At 39.3% G+C, this 12,948-nt stretch overlaps 1 protein-coding gene across 3 annotated transcripts in view; it reads left to right on the forward strand.

Moving 5' to 3' along the window:
* The window catches only part of edem3 (ER degradation enhancer, mannosidase alpha-like 3), a 38,153-nt gene that overhangs the window by 1,667 nt on the left and 23,538 nt on the right, over window positions 1–12,948 (forward strand). For all 3 annotated transcript variants that reach the window (XM_061888766.1, XM_061888767.1, XM_061888768.1), the window contains exons 2-8: window positions 1,428–1,473; window positions 9,901–10,001; window positions 10,205–10,244; window positions 10,344–10,456; window positions 10,526–10,679; window positions 12,307–12,441; window positions 12,589–12,694. In XM_061888766.1, the coding sequence (XP_061744750.1) occupies window positions 1,428–1,473; window positions 9,901–10,001; window positions 10,205–10,244; window positions 10,344–10,456; window positions 10,526–10,679; window positions 12,307–12,441; window positions 12,589–12,694 (695 nt within the window). The remainder of the gene's footprint in view (window positions 1–1,427; window positions 1,474–9,900; window positions 10,002–10,204; window positions 10,245–10,343; window positions 10,457–10,525; window positions 10,680–12,306; window positions 12,442–12,588; window positions 12,695–12,948) is intronic.

Here is a 12,948-nt window from a genome sequence, read left to right on the forward strand (position 1 = left end):
TGATCCATAGTAAAGTTTCACCTCCGGGAATTTTAAACAAGGAATCACTGTTTGTTTGAGTGGCTAGAGCTTCCCAACTCCAACTTTCTACTTTGACTTTTCCATTATTAATTGAACAAATTGCAAAAGATTCAGCAACACAGATGTCCAAAATACTGTGTAATTATGCGGTTAAAGCAGACGACTTTTAGCTGTGTGTGTTTGCGCAGCGCTAATATTTCCTAACAGTCCGTGACGTCACGCGTACACGTCAGCATTCCGCAACTTTTTCAACAGGACACTTCCCGACCACGCAGTCTGATAGTTTATATATCAATGATGAAATATTAACATTACAACACATGCCAATATGGCCTTTTTAGTTTACTAAATTGCAATTTTAAATTGCCCGCAAAGTGTCGTGTTGAAAACGTCGCGGTATGATGATGCATGTGATGACGCTTGCGTTTGACGTCTCGGGTTGTAGCGGACGTTATTTTCCAGCCCGATCCAAGCTATAAGTAGCCTGCTTTAATCGCATAATTACACAGTATTCTGGACATCTGTGTCGCTGAATCTTTTGCAATTTGTTCAATTAATAATAGAGAAGTCAAAGTAGAAAGATGGAGGTGGGAAGCTTTTAGCCTTTAGCCTCACAAACACAGCCGGTGTTTCCTTGTTTAAAATACCCGAAGGTGAAGCTTTACTATGGAACAGAGCGGTCAAGCGAACATGGATCCTGACCACATGTCAACCGGCAGGTTGCGGTGAGAAAATTGTGGTAATAAGTTCGGTCTTACCGTAGTTATGAGCGGAGCCTGCGTCGGATGCGTCCTCCTGCAGCTGCCGCAAACCTTACCTCCTCCCACGCAGACATTGGCGGTCAACACACCCGTGGCCACACCCCTCTGAATTTCAGGTACTGTATAATCTCACTAAAACAACAGGCAGATAAGGGATTTTCCAGAATTATCCTAGTAAATGTGTCTAATAACATCTGAATCGCTCCCACTGCAATCGCCTTTTATTTTTTTTACTTTTTTTTTTTTTTTTTTCTAGTCCTTCACTCTCAATATCCTCATCCACGAATCTTTCATCCTCGCTAAAATTAATAGGAAAATTGTCGCTTTCTCGGTCTGAATCGCTCTCGGTGCTGGTGGCTATGATTGTAAACAATGTGAGGATGTGAGGAGCCCTACAACTCGTAACGTCACGCGCACATTGTCTGCTACTTCCGGTAAAGGCAAGGCTTTTTTATTAGCGACCAAATGTTACGAACTTTATCGTCGATGTTCTCTACTAAGTCCTTTCAGCAGAAATATCGCAATATCGCGAAATGATCAAGTATGACACCTAGAATGGACCTGCTATTCCGTTTAATTAAGAAAATCTCATTTCAGTAGGCCTTTAAATATTCATTCAGGCTATCTTTTCACTCTTCTCTCAAGGACTCAAGTGGTTGAGATGTTTGACCATGCATACCAGAATTACATGGTGAGTGAAGTCCATTCATCCATCCATCCATTTTCTACCGCTTGTCCCTTTCAGGGTCAAAACACATTTTCCCGTCATAAACAATAGAAATAGACATAACCTGTTCCAGAATCAAAATGTCACCGTGATCCATCCATCCATCCATCCATTTCCTACCGCTTGTCCTTTTTGGGGTCGCGGGGGGTTGGTGGGGCCTATCTCAGCTGCATTTGGGCAGTAGGCGGGATGGAACCCACGCAGTCACGGGGAGAATATATTGTATATATGTTATAGACATAATATATCTGTATATATAATACACTGTACACATATTAAGTATATATTGTATATATTTTATATTGCTATATCTAGTCTATTTATACCTGCATTGTCATTTCCATCCTTACACTTTCCATCATTTTAACTGAGCTATTGTGTTGAACAATATCCCTTGTGCATCATTAGTGTTTGTCTAAGTCAGGGGTAGGGAACCTATGGCTCTTTTGATGACTGCACCTGGCTCTCAGATAAATCTTAGCTGACATTGCTTAACACGGTGAGTCATGAATAATTCCGCTGGTAATCACAGTGTCAAAAATAACGTTCAAAATATAAAACATTCTCATGCTTTTCAGTCCATCCATCTGGTTTCTACCGCACCTGTTCAAAAAGTCGCATTAATGGTAAGAAGTATTTTATTTGTTAGTTAGCTTGAGAATAACAATGTTATTAAAAAGAATAAGAGACTTATTATACTCTAAAATGTTGGTCTTACTTAAAAATGCACGCATTTAGTTGTATTCAGTCTTAAAATAAATATTGTATGGCTCTCACGGAAATACTTTTTAAAATATTTGGCTTGTATGGCTCTCTCAGCCAAAAAGGTTCCCCACCCCTGGTCTAAGTCTAAGTCTAAGAACATACAAACTCCAAACAGTGATTAAGCCACGTAATACTTTCCTGGGCAGGCAATGTTGAGGTAACATTTCAACATAATTTACTGCCATAAACTTGTAAAAAGAAGCTACCCGCTGTATTGTAATATGATTTAAACTTGAAGTATTTTATTATTTATTTAGTGTGACAAAAGTAGTAAACATCACACACGGCACTTTTGATTCCAATGCACCCCTTCGCCACACACACACACACACACACACACACACACACACACACACACACCTTGTATTTGTTAAATTCTTGAGACCTGAGAACACACACACACACACCCCTTGTATTTGTTAAATTCTTGAGACCTGAGAAAAATGCCTACCCATTTCGGACCACCCTTTTAGATATATAAAGATTTGTATTTACAACATTAATAATGTATACTTACTATGCAAATATAAAAAATGTAAGCTTTTGTTTTTTTTAAATTCTTTGTTTGTAATGGGTTTTTAATCTTCATTATTTCAAGTTATTACAGTAGATCTCTTTACACATCCATCCATCCATCCATTTTATACCGCTTGCCCCGTTCGTAACCGCGGGGGGTCGCTGGAGCCTATCTCAGCTGCATACAGGCGGAAGGCAAGGTATTTTTTTTTTAAATTAATTTTGCACAAAGGGGGGGGAGGGTATTTTAATTTCTTACACACACTTGTTATTTCATATGTTGACCACTGGGGGAGCACTTTTGAAACCGACACACAGTCAATTTGAAAAATACCTCCTTTTTCGCATCACCGTAATTTTGATAGATTTCACGACCAGGGATGCAAATGAGACATTCTCTATTAGATGCAATGGTTTTCCGTATTGGGACCATGATTTCGGTCGTAACTTGTTAACCGGACCTCATATGGAAGTACGGAAGGTACTTTTCCTTGTTGATGTCTCAAGAAGGGTAGAAGTACAAGCACGCACACAAACACACACAAACACACATCCCTTGTGTTTGTTACCTTCTTGAGACCTGAGAAAAATGCCTACCTCTTTGAGACCACCCTTTCTCGATATATAAAGACTTGTATTTACAACATTAATAATATATGCATACTATGCAAATATAAAAAAGCTTGTTGTGAAAAAGGAGTTGGAATTTCATAAGAAAAAGGTCAATTTTGCAAGAAAAACGTATTATAATAAAAGTCGTAATTTTATTCAACGCAAGTCAAAATTTTACAAGAAAAACGGAACATTTTTGCGACATGATAAAAATTTGAATTTTACTCAAGAACAGTCTCAATTTTACAAGAAAAGCTTAACACAGGTAATTTCATTATAAGAGTCGTAATTTTACTTGACAAAAGTAAGTATTTTATTAGAAAACTTTCAAATTTTGGCATTGCAATGATAATCAGAATTTTACTTGGCAAAATAATGACAAAAGTCATAATTTTACTCAAAAAAATTATTTTCCAACCTAATTTGAGATTGTGGCAAACTATATCTAATATGTAAAGTAGTTTTAAACTGTTCTTTTGAGTGAAATAAGAAAATCCCATGGGTTTAAGGTGCCTTTTAATTTGAATTTAAATATCTCAAAATTGTTCTTCTGGTGCAATAAGAAACATGTTTAATTATAAAGTGTATCATAAAAAGTTATGTTATAAAAAGGCAATAATTACAAGTTTTTGTGGTCCTCTTTATTTTGAAATGTATCGAGCAGTATTGAAATACATTACGATACTCATTTTGGTACTAAAATATAGGTGTCTAGACAGCTCTAGGTGGGACGTGCAAACAAAACTACATAGTTGCTTAAGTCACCTGCCCAAACGTAAACTATGCATGGGCGTAGTAAGTGGTGTCCCAACCCCTAGGGAAGATTACACAATTCTACCCTTTGTTGCTTCATGTTGAGGTTACAGTGGTAGTTGGTAAGGACTAGTTGTAGTGAGTAAAGTGCTAGTGGTAGTGAGTGAGAGGGTCTATTTATGGTCCCTAGTATTACACATGTCAGAAGACTCCTCAACTATTAGAAACTTTGGCAATGAAATATGTCAGAGGAGCAGAGATGTCTTTTCCAGTTTTGACAAGAGAACATAAGCAGCTGCCCCGAGAAGGCATCAGGTGTGATGTTAGATGATGTACTGTAGCATCAAACTTGCACGCCCATTCTACAAATAAGGGAAAAGCTAATGTATTATTATTTTTATTAGATGATTGTTTTTATTATAATTATCTAACTGACACACACAGTGCCACACAAACCCTAATGTTACTCTTGTAAAAACACAGTACCTTGCAGTGTTTCTGCTAGTATTTGTTTTGACACTATAAGTTTTAACGCTAACATGAAGTGGCAGACGCCGTAAACGGCAACAAACACACAAACATAAGTACATTTTGTTCTGCTACGGCAGGGGTGCCCACACTTTTTCTGCAGGCGAGCTACTTTTCAATTGACCAACTCAAAGGGATCTACCTCATTTATATATATCATTCATGAAAGAGACATTTTTGTAAACAAGTTAAATGTGTTTAATGATAATACAAGCATGTGTAACACATATAGATGTCTTTCTTTCACGAAGACAAGAATATAAGTTGGTGTATTACCTGATTCTGATGACTTGCATTGATTGGAATCAGACAGTAATGATGATAACGCCCACATTTTCAAATGGAGGAGAAAAAAAGTTGTCCTTTCTGTACAATACCACATGAAAGTGATTGTTTTTTGGCATCTAATTCATCCAGCTTCCATACACTTTACAAGAAAAACATTGGCGGCAAATTCCGTAGCTTGCTTGATTGACATTCACGGCAACCGAGGGTCTTGTGAGATGACGCTGGCTTCTGCCAGTTCATTACTATGAAAAAAATGACAGCGAGGAAGGCGAGAAACACTTTTTATTTCAACAGACTTTCGCGCCGTCCCTTCCGTCAAAACTCTAAAGGCCGACTGCACATTTCCTATCTTCACAATAAAAGCCCTGCTTCATGCTGCCTGCGCTAACAAAATAATAGTCTCAGAAAGCTGGCGTGCACAAGTGATGTGCACGCCAGCTTTCTGAGGGATCGCTTGTGCACGCCAGTTTTCCGAGACTCTGTATTTAGTTAGCGCAGGCAGCATGAAGCAGGGCTTTTATTGTGAAGATAGGAAATGTGCAGTCGGCCTTTAGAGTTTTGACGGAAGGTACGGCGCGATAGTCTGTTGAAATAAAAAGTGTTTCTCGCCTTCCTCTCGGTCATATTTTAATAATAATGATCTTGCAGCAGCCAGCGTCATCTCACAAGACCCTCCGGTACCGTGAATGTCATTTAAGTGACGTCTTGGTGAAGATTGATGATCACTAATTTTTAGGTCTATTTTTTTTAAAAGTCTGGCTCGAGATCGACTGACACACCCCCCGCGGTCGACTGGTAGCTCGCGATCGACGTAATGGGCACCCCTGTGCTACGGTATGCGTTGTTTGCACACAGTACTCGCTCTCATCAATAGTGCTAAATAACAAGTAACAATTAAGTGTAATTATAAGAATGTTTGACTGAGCAATTATTACATGATCATTTTCAAACACTTTCCATCATGCATTCAGCTGCAAGTTGACTTGCCTTGCGCTTGTTGTGCATTTGTGGATAGTGCTTCTGCAGTTGGCTCATCATGTTTGAAGTGTTGCCTCCTTCGTGGTTACTTTTTTCCTGTATTTTCTGGTGATGGGCTGCACTGCAAAAAGTCAGTGTTCAAAAAAAAGGAAAAAAAAATACAAAAATTAGGGGTCTTTTATTTGAACTAAGCAAAATTATCTACCAATAGAACAAGAACATTTGGCTTGTCAGGACTTTCCAAAACACGTAATATTAGCTAGCATCAATGAACACAAAAATACCTTAAATTAAGTATATTCTCACTAATAACAAATGCACTTATCATTGTAGAAAACAAATATGAGACCTTTTTGCTCATTATGTTGAAAAATATTCCTAAATTAAGTAAATGCTATTGCCATTGTCTTGACTTAATGATATGCACTAGGCATTACATTTCTTGAAACCAGCAAACTTATACTAAAAACAAATTTATTGTTCTTAATTGAAAGGCAACAAGGCAACCTCTTGTTACTCTCTGGGTCTACTAGCCGCTCAGGCAAATCATATGGTCTAAAAATGCAATTTTCCATCGATAACATGACGTCATCGGACAAAGTGCGTGCTCTTTCAGTCAATTAGTGCGCATATACACAGCCCGGCCCAAACATTTTTTTGTAATTTTGAAGAATTCATCTGAATGTGCATGAACTATTTCTGTTCAAAATAGTTTGAAATGTCACCTGTTAAATGTTTAAATATTAACTGTCCGTTTACTGTACTGTGCCGACTGTACTACTATATGAGTACCTATTTTCAATTGTTTCATTGAAAATAAAATAGCATAGTCAATTTGGCCGTCATCTGCTTTAATTATTAGACAAAATTGTGTCGCAGTCATGTTTTTTTTTTTTCATGCTTGAAATAAGAAATTATTAATTTTAAAATGCAGTTTTATACTTGAGTGTTGATGACACAGCTTTGCAACACTTGATATTCTAGTTTCAAGCATGTTTTACTCAATATAGGTCATAACATCTCAGCAATAAGCTGTAATATCTTACCAAGGTCATTTAGCTCCAAAACCCGTAAAACAAGTAAAAGACTCTAACATAAATTCTGCTTAGTGAGAAGAATTATCTTATCAGACAGAAAATAAGCAAATATCACCCTTATTTGAGATATTTAATCTTACTTAGATTTCAGTTTTTGCAGTGTGACAATGGCAAACAGCATTTTTTTTAATCCTTATCAGGCTTTAGGAATCCAAAATAAGTTTACACTTCAGATTTTGTCTGTTTACCAGTGGGGAGAATGCCAGGGGCGAGGTCTGTTTCTTGCTTTCTGCTATGTTTTCTTGAGCCAAACATTGTAAACTGCACCAGTGTACATGCGCCATGCTCATAGGCAGTGCTGGTGCTGCGTTTTTAGGAAGTGAGCAATGTTTCCTAAAATGCGTAGAAGCACCGGTAGAGTGGAAAAATAAGTTGACTTTATATGCTTAATTGTGTTTCATTGTATCCATTAAACTATATCCAATTGTAAAGTATGTGAAAATACTGTCTATATATCACAAAATGCCACAAATTAAATAAATAAATAAATGGGTTGTACTTGTATAGCGCTTTTCTACCTTCGAGGTACTCAAAGCGCTTTGACACTACTTCCACATTTACCCATTCACACACACATTCACACACTGATGGAGGGAGCTGCCATGCAAGGCGCCAACCAGCACCCATCAGGAGCAAGGGTGAAGTGTCTTGCTCAGGACACAACGGACGTGACGAGGTTGGTACTAGGTGGGAATTGAACCAGGGACGCTCGGGTTGCGCACGGTCACACATCCACTGCGCCACGCCGCCCGTTCAGTTTTCTATTTTTAATATCCCGCTCCAAACGTCTTTGGTAATTTATGTATCATTCCTCTCATCTGGATATTAGGAGAAGTTGTTCATCTGTGATATCCAATTCCTATCCAGAGATGGAGACAAACACACAACCGAAGACAGTGTCTGCAGATAGACATTTAGTTGTTCACTCTTTATGTGCAACTTGACTAATTCTTCATATAAACGGGAAGATATGGACATCTTGGCCTTCAGGGTGGCAGAGGGCTTAGTGCGTCTGCCTCACAATACGAAGGTCCTGAGTAGTCAGGGTTCAATCCCGGGCTCGGGATCTTCCTGTGTGGAGTTTGCATGTCCTCCCCGTGAATGCGTGGGTTCCCTCCGGGTACTCCGGCTTCCTCCCACCTCCAAAGACATGCACCTGGGGATAGGTTGATTGACATGCACCTGGGGATAGGTTGATTGGGGATAGGTCCCTAGTGTGTGAATGTGAGTGTGAATGTTGTCTGTCTATCTATGTTGGCCCTGTGATGAGCTGGCGACTTGTCCAGGGTGCACCCCGCCTTCCGCCCGATTGTAGCTGAGATAGGCACCAGCGCTCCCCGCTCCCCCAAAGGGGAATAAGCGGCAGAAAATGGATGGATGGATATGGACATCTTATCAGTCATCCAAGTGAGAGCAGACAATGTAGATTAAGCCATAATTTTATTATGTTTGTAGTTTGTATTTCTTGTTTGCCACTTCGCAATACTGCTACAAGATGCTTAGTGTTTCTCTGAAGCTGGATCTGTCTAGCAGAGCTTCTAAAACTTGTAGCTCATCCTCCTTATATTCAGGATCAACAATATAAGGTTCTGAGTCATACTTTTTCCCTAAGTAATCATTGTTGGCTCCCACAAAGTCTGCATGATTTTCATTGTTGTTGGTGATGAAGGGATCTGCGGTTCCCTCCTCCACGTCACGCGATGACATGTCTGGCTCCCTCATTATCTCTCAAAATGGCTCGGCAATCTCTGTAATATTGGTACTATTCTATTTTGATCATATCTATTTATTCGCAAACTTTGTAAGTCTTGCCGGCTAGCTTTCGGAAGAGTCCTGGAGGTGCCAAACTTCCTCTATTTACGGATGATGGAGGCCACTGTACTCATTGAGACATTTAAGGCTGAAGATATTTATCTGTACCCTTCCCCAGAGTTGTGCCTCAAGACAATTTGGTCTCGGAGGTCAACAGAAATTTCTTTCGTCATGCTTGTTTTGTGCGCTGCCATGCACAGTCAAGTGTGGGACTTTTCATACAAACAGTTGTGTGCTTTTCCAACCATGTCCAATTAAGTGAATTTACTGCAAGTGGACTCCAGTTAAGCTGTAGGAAAATTTCAAAGATGATCAGTTGAAACAAGATGCACCAGTTGCTCAATTTGGAACTGCATGGCAAAAGTTGTGAAAACTTATCTACATATGATTTCTTCATTTTTTGTTTTTAAAATATTTGCAACAATCTCTAAAATAACTTGTTGAAATTGTCCATCCATCCATCCATTTTCTACCGCCTATTCCCTTTGGGGTCGCGGGGGGGCGCTGGTGCCTATATCAGCTACAATCGGACGGAAGGCGGAGTACACCCTGGACAAGGTGCTTCCTCATAGCAGGACCAACACAGATAGACAGACAACATTCACACTCACATTCACACACTAGGGCCAATTTTAGTGTTGCCAATCAACCTATCCCCAGGTGCATGTCTTTGGAGGTGGGAGGAAGCCGGAGTACCCGGAGTGAACCCACGCAGTCACGGGGAGGACAAACAAACTCCACACAGAAAGATCCCGAGCCATTGGGATTGAACCCTGACTACTCAGGACCTTTGTATTGACGCACTAACCCCTGTTCCACCGTGCTGCCCTGTTCACATTGTCATGGGGTATTGGGTGTAGAATTTCTTAGGAGAAAAAGGATTTTGTTCCATTTTGGAATAAGGCTATAAAATTGCGAAAAAAGTGAAGCGCTGTGAATACTTTCCAGATGCACACTGTACAGTTAATTTTCATATCATTTTTTTGTCAGTCCGTGCTTGAGGGTTTTTGTTATTGTGACTGCAATGTCCATTTTACTAAAGGACCATGCTTACCCGGCCGATGAGCTGATGCCTCTAACGTGCAGAGGAAGAGTACGTGGACTAGAACCCAGTCGGGGTGACGTCGATGACGCGCTGGGCAAGTGAGTAATGTCCTCCCTGTGTTAATAATGCTCCAAATCAATAGAGGGCAGCATATTACCCAGAAAACAAGAAAGCAACCAGGGAATGCTGCCATCTTTAGCATGACCTGCATTGTTGTTTTTCAAAACTGTCTGTTTAAATGTCATTAAGAACATGCAATGATGTTATTGATGGTCCTTTAAATATTGTTTGTCAACTCTAGGTTCTCTTTGACCCTCATTGACACTCTGGATACTCTTGTGGTAAGCATGATATTATAAATATGATATGATGAAACTGCAGGAAGAAATAATGATTTCATGTGTGTAGTCAAGCCTTGTAATAGCAAGTAATTTCCCCAGGTTTTGAACAAGACAACAGAGTTTGAAGCCGCTGTCAGGAGAGTCTTGGCAGACGTGAGATTGGACAATGACATCGTGGTGTCTGTCTTTGAAACCAACATTCGTGTCCTCGGGTAAGATGGCGTTCCAAGATGCTTAATGGAGAGTATGTGTGATATATGTTTCTATGTTCTGCCCATCAGAGGTTTGTTAGGTGGGCACTCCATGGCGGTGATGCTGAAGGAAGAAGGTCAACACATGCAGTGGTATCGGGATGAACTACTCCACATGGCCAAAGACCTGGGCCTCCGACTGCTGCCAGCCTTCAACACCAGCAGTGGCCTTCCTTACCCCAGGGTGAGAAGAACACACACACTGGGTTTTGTGTGTTGCTTGTGTTTGATCTTTCTTAATACAAATGGGACTTTAAACATATTCATGGTTAATTTGGACTGTTGGAATTAGTGTTGTCCTGATTCCAATATTTTGGTACCGGTACTATTCTAAATAAAGGGACCACAAAAAATTGCATTATTTTAACAAAAACTCTTACGGTACATTAAACATATGTTTTTTTTTTTACAAGTTTGTCCTTGAATAAAATAGTTAACATACAAGACAACTTGTCTTTTATTACCAAGTAAGCAAATAAATGCTCCTAATTTAGTCTGCTGACATATGCAGTAACATATTGTGTCATTTATCATTCTATTATTTCGTCAAAATTATTTAGGACAAGTGGTAGAATATAAATTATTAATCTACTTGTTCATTTACTGTTAATATCTGCTTACTTTTTCTCTTTGCATGTTCTATCTGCACTTCTGTTAAAATGTAATAATCACTTATTCTTCTGTTTTTTGATGCGTTACATCAGTTTCGGATAATACCACAAATTTGGGTATCAATCCAATATCAAGTCGTTACAGGATCATACATTGGTCATATTCAAAGTCCTCATGTGTCCAGGGACATAGTTCCTGGGTTTATAAACATAATATGAATTTAAAAAAAAATGAAAGAAGATGTGATGGCAAAAAATAGCGACGTAATCATAGTAGTATCGACTGGATATGCTACTGTACTTGGTATCATTACAGTGGATGTTAGGTGTAAATCCACCAATGGCGTTTGTTTACATTTTGACGCCGGTGAGTTACAGTGTGTAGTAAAGGATGTTTACCTATTCCTCGTCCTGCAGGTACTTTTCAGAGGCGGTTTAGTACTGAATATCGCGGTACTATACTAATACCGGTATACCGTACAACCCTAGTTGCAATATTGCAGTATACTGTATCTGCGTCCTGTAGTCCTTACATAGTGGCCACGGCCGTTCATATACTCAACTGCAGGTACGAAGTTGTTGGTAGAAGACTAAATACATTTTATAACAATATTACATATTATATATGCCCTGGCAATGTATCAGAACACGCTGCTGCCTTTCCTGAAGACGACACTGGTTTAATGTGCTGATCACAGGTTTGGATAAATGCCTGGGTTGCATCAAGAAGGGCACCCAGCCAAATTAAAGACTTGCTGTGGTGACCATGCTGCAAGACCAAAATATGTCTTTTTAAATATATATTTTTTGTCAGTTTCCCCACAAATAAGCATATTATAATACAATACGACACGTATAATAATAGAATAAAAGAGAAAAAAATAATAAAAGAATAGTGTTTTTTGGGTATATGGAATAACTTACATTTTCTTCCCACATATAAAAACATAAACAGCTTAATATAACGCTCAAGAAGGCCCAATAGTCAAAAATCCTGAATCCAGACATGAGCCCTATGCCCGCCAAAATCTAATCACTTGCGGCTTATCCAATTTCTGAAGTTTCCTTAGAATTAAATCAAAATCCGCCCATCATTTTCTGAGCTAGGTTGCTAACTAAGCAGACATACAAACTCCAACAAATACCTATTCTCTTGGTGGAGGTAATTAATCAAAGTAATCGTCTATCGCTTCCAAACAGGTGAACTTAAAATATGGCGTCAGAGGTCCTGAGACGAGGACAGGCACAGAGACGGACACCTGCACTGCATGTGCGGGGACCATAATCCTGGAGTTTGCTGCCTTAAGTCGCTTCACTGGGGATCCTGTATTTGAGGTTGGACTCACATCAGCAACACTCATTTCATTTGAATCATTGTCATCCTTTGGCAAAAATACATTTATTTGACGTTTTTTCGTCACTAATATAAAACATTGTTACACTTAGGAGGATATACAAATTATTTTTTTATTTATTTCACAGGCGCATGCCCGTAGAGCCCTGGATTTTCTTTGGGAGAAGAGGCAGAGGAACAGCAACCTGGTGGGAACAACCATCAACATCCACTCAGGAGAGTGGGTCCGCAGGGGTGAGAGGAGCAGGTTGGCGTGTCCGGGAAGGACACCAATCTACTTGTGGGAGGTGCGGGGGGTAATTTGCTTAATTGACCATGACGCCAGTGTTTCCAAAAGATTGCCAATACACCTGTGGTGGTAGGGGCGCGGCCAGGGCGATGACATCACCTTATTATTTTCATAATTGGTTGAGAGGCATATATTTTCTTTGAAAAGGCAATATAAATGTTGTACATACATTTACAAACAAATCTGTGTTATTAGTAAG

The sequence above is a fragment of the Nerophis ophidion genome, linkage group LG26 (assembly GCF_033978795.1).
Source record: "Nerophis ophidion isolate RoL-2023_Sa linkage group LG26, RoL_Noph_v1.0, whole genome shotgun sequence".
Lineage (NCBI taxonomy): Eukaryota > Metazoa > Chordata > Actinopteri > Syngnathiformes > Syngnathidae > Nerophis > Nerophis ophidion.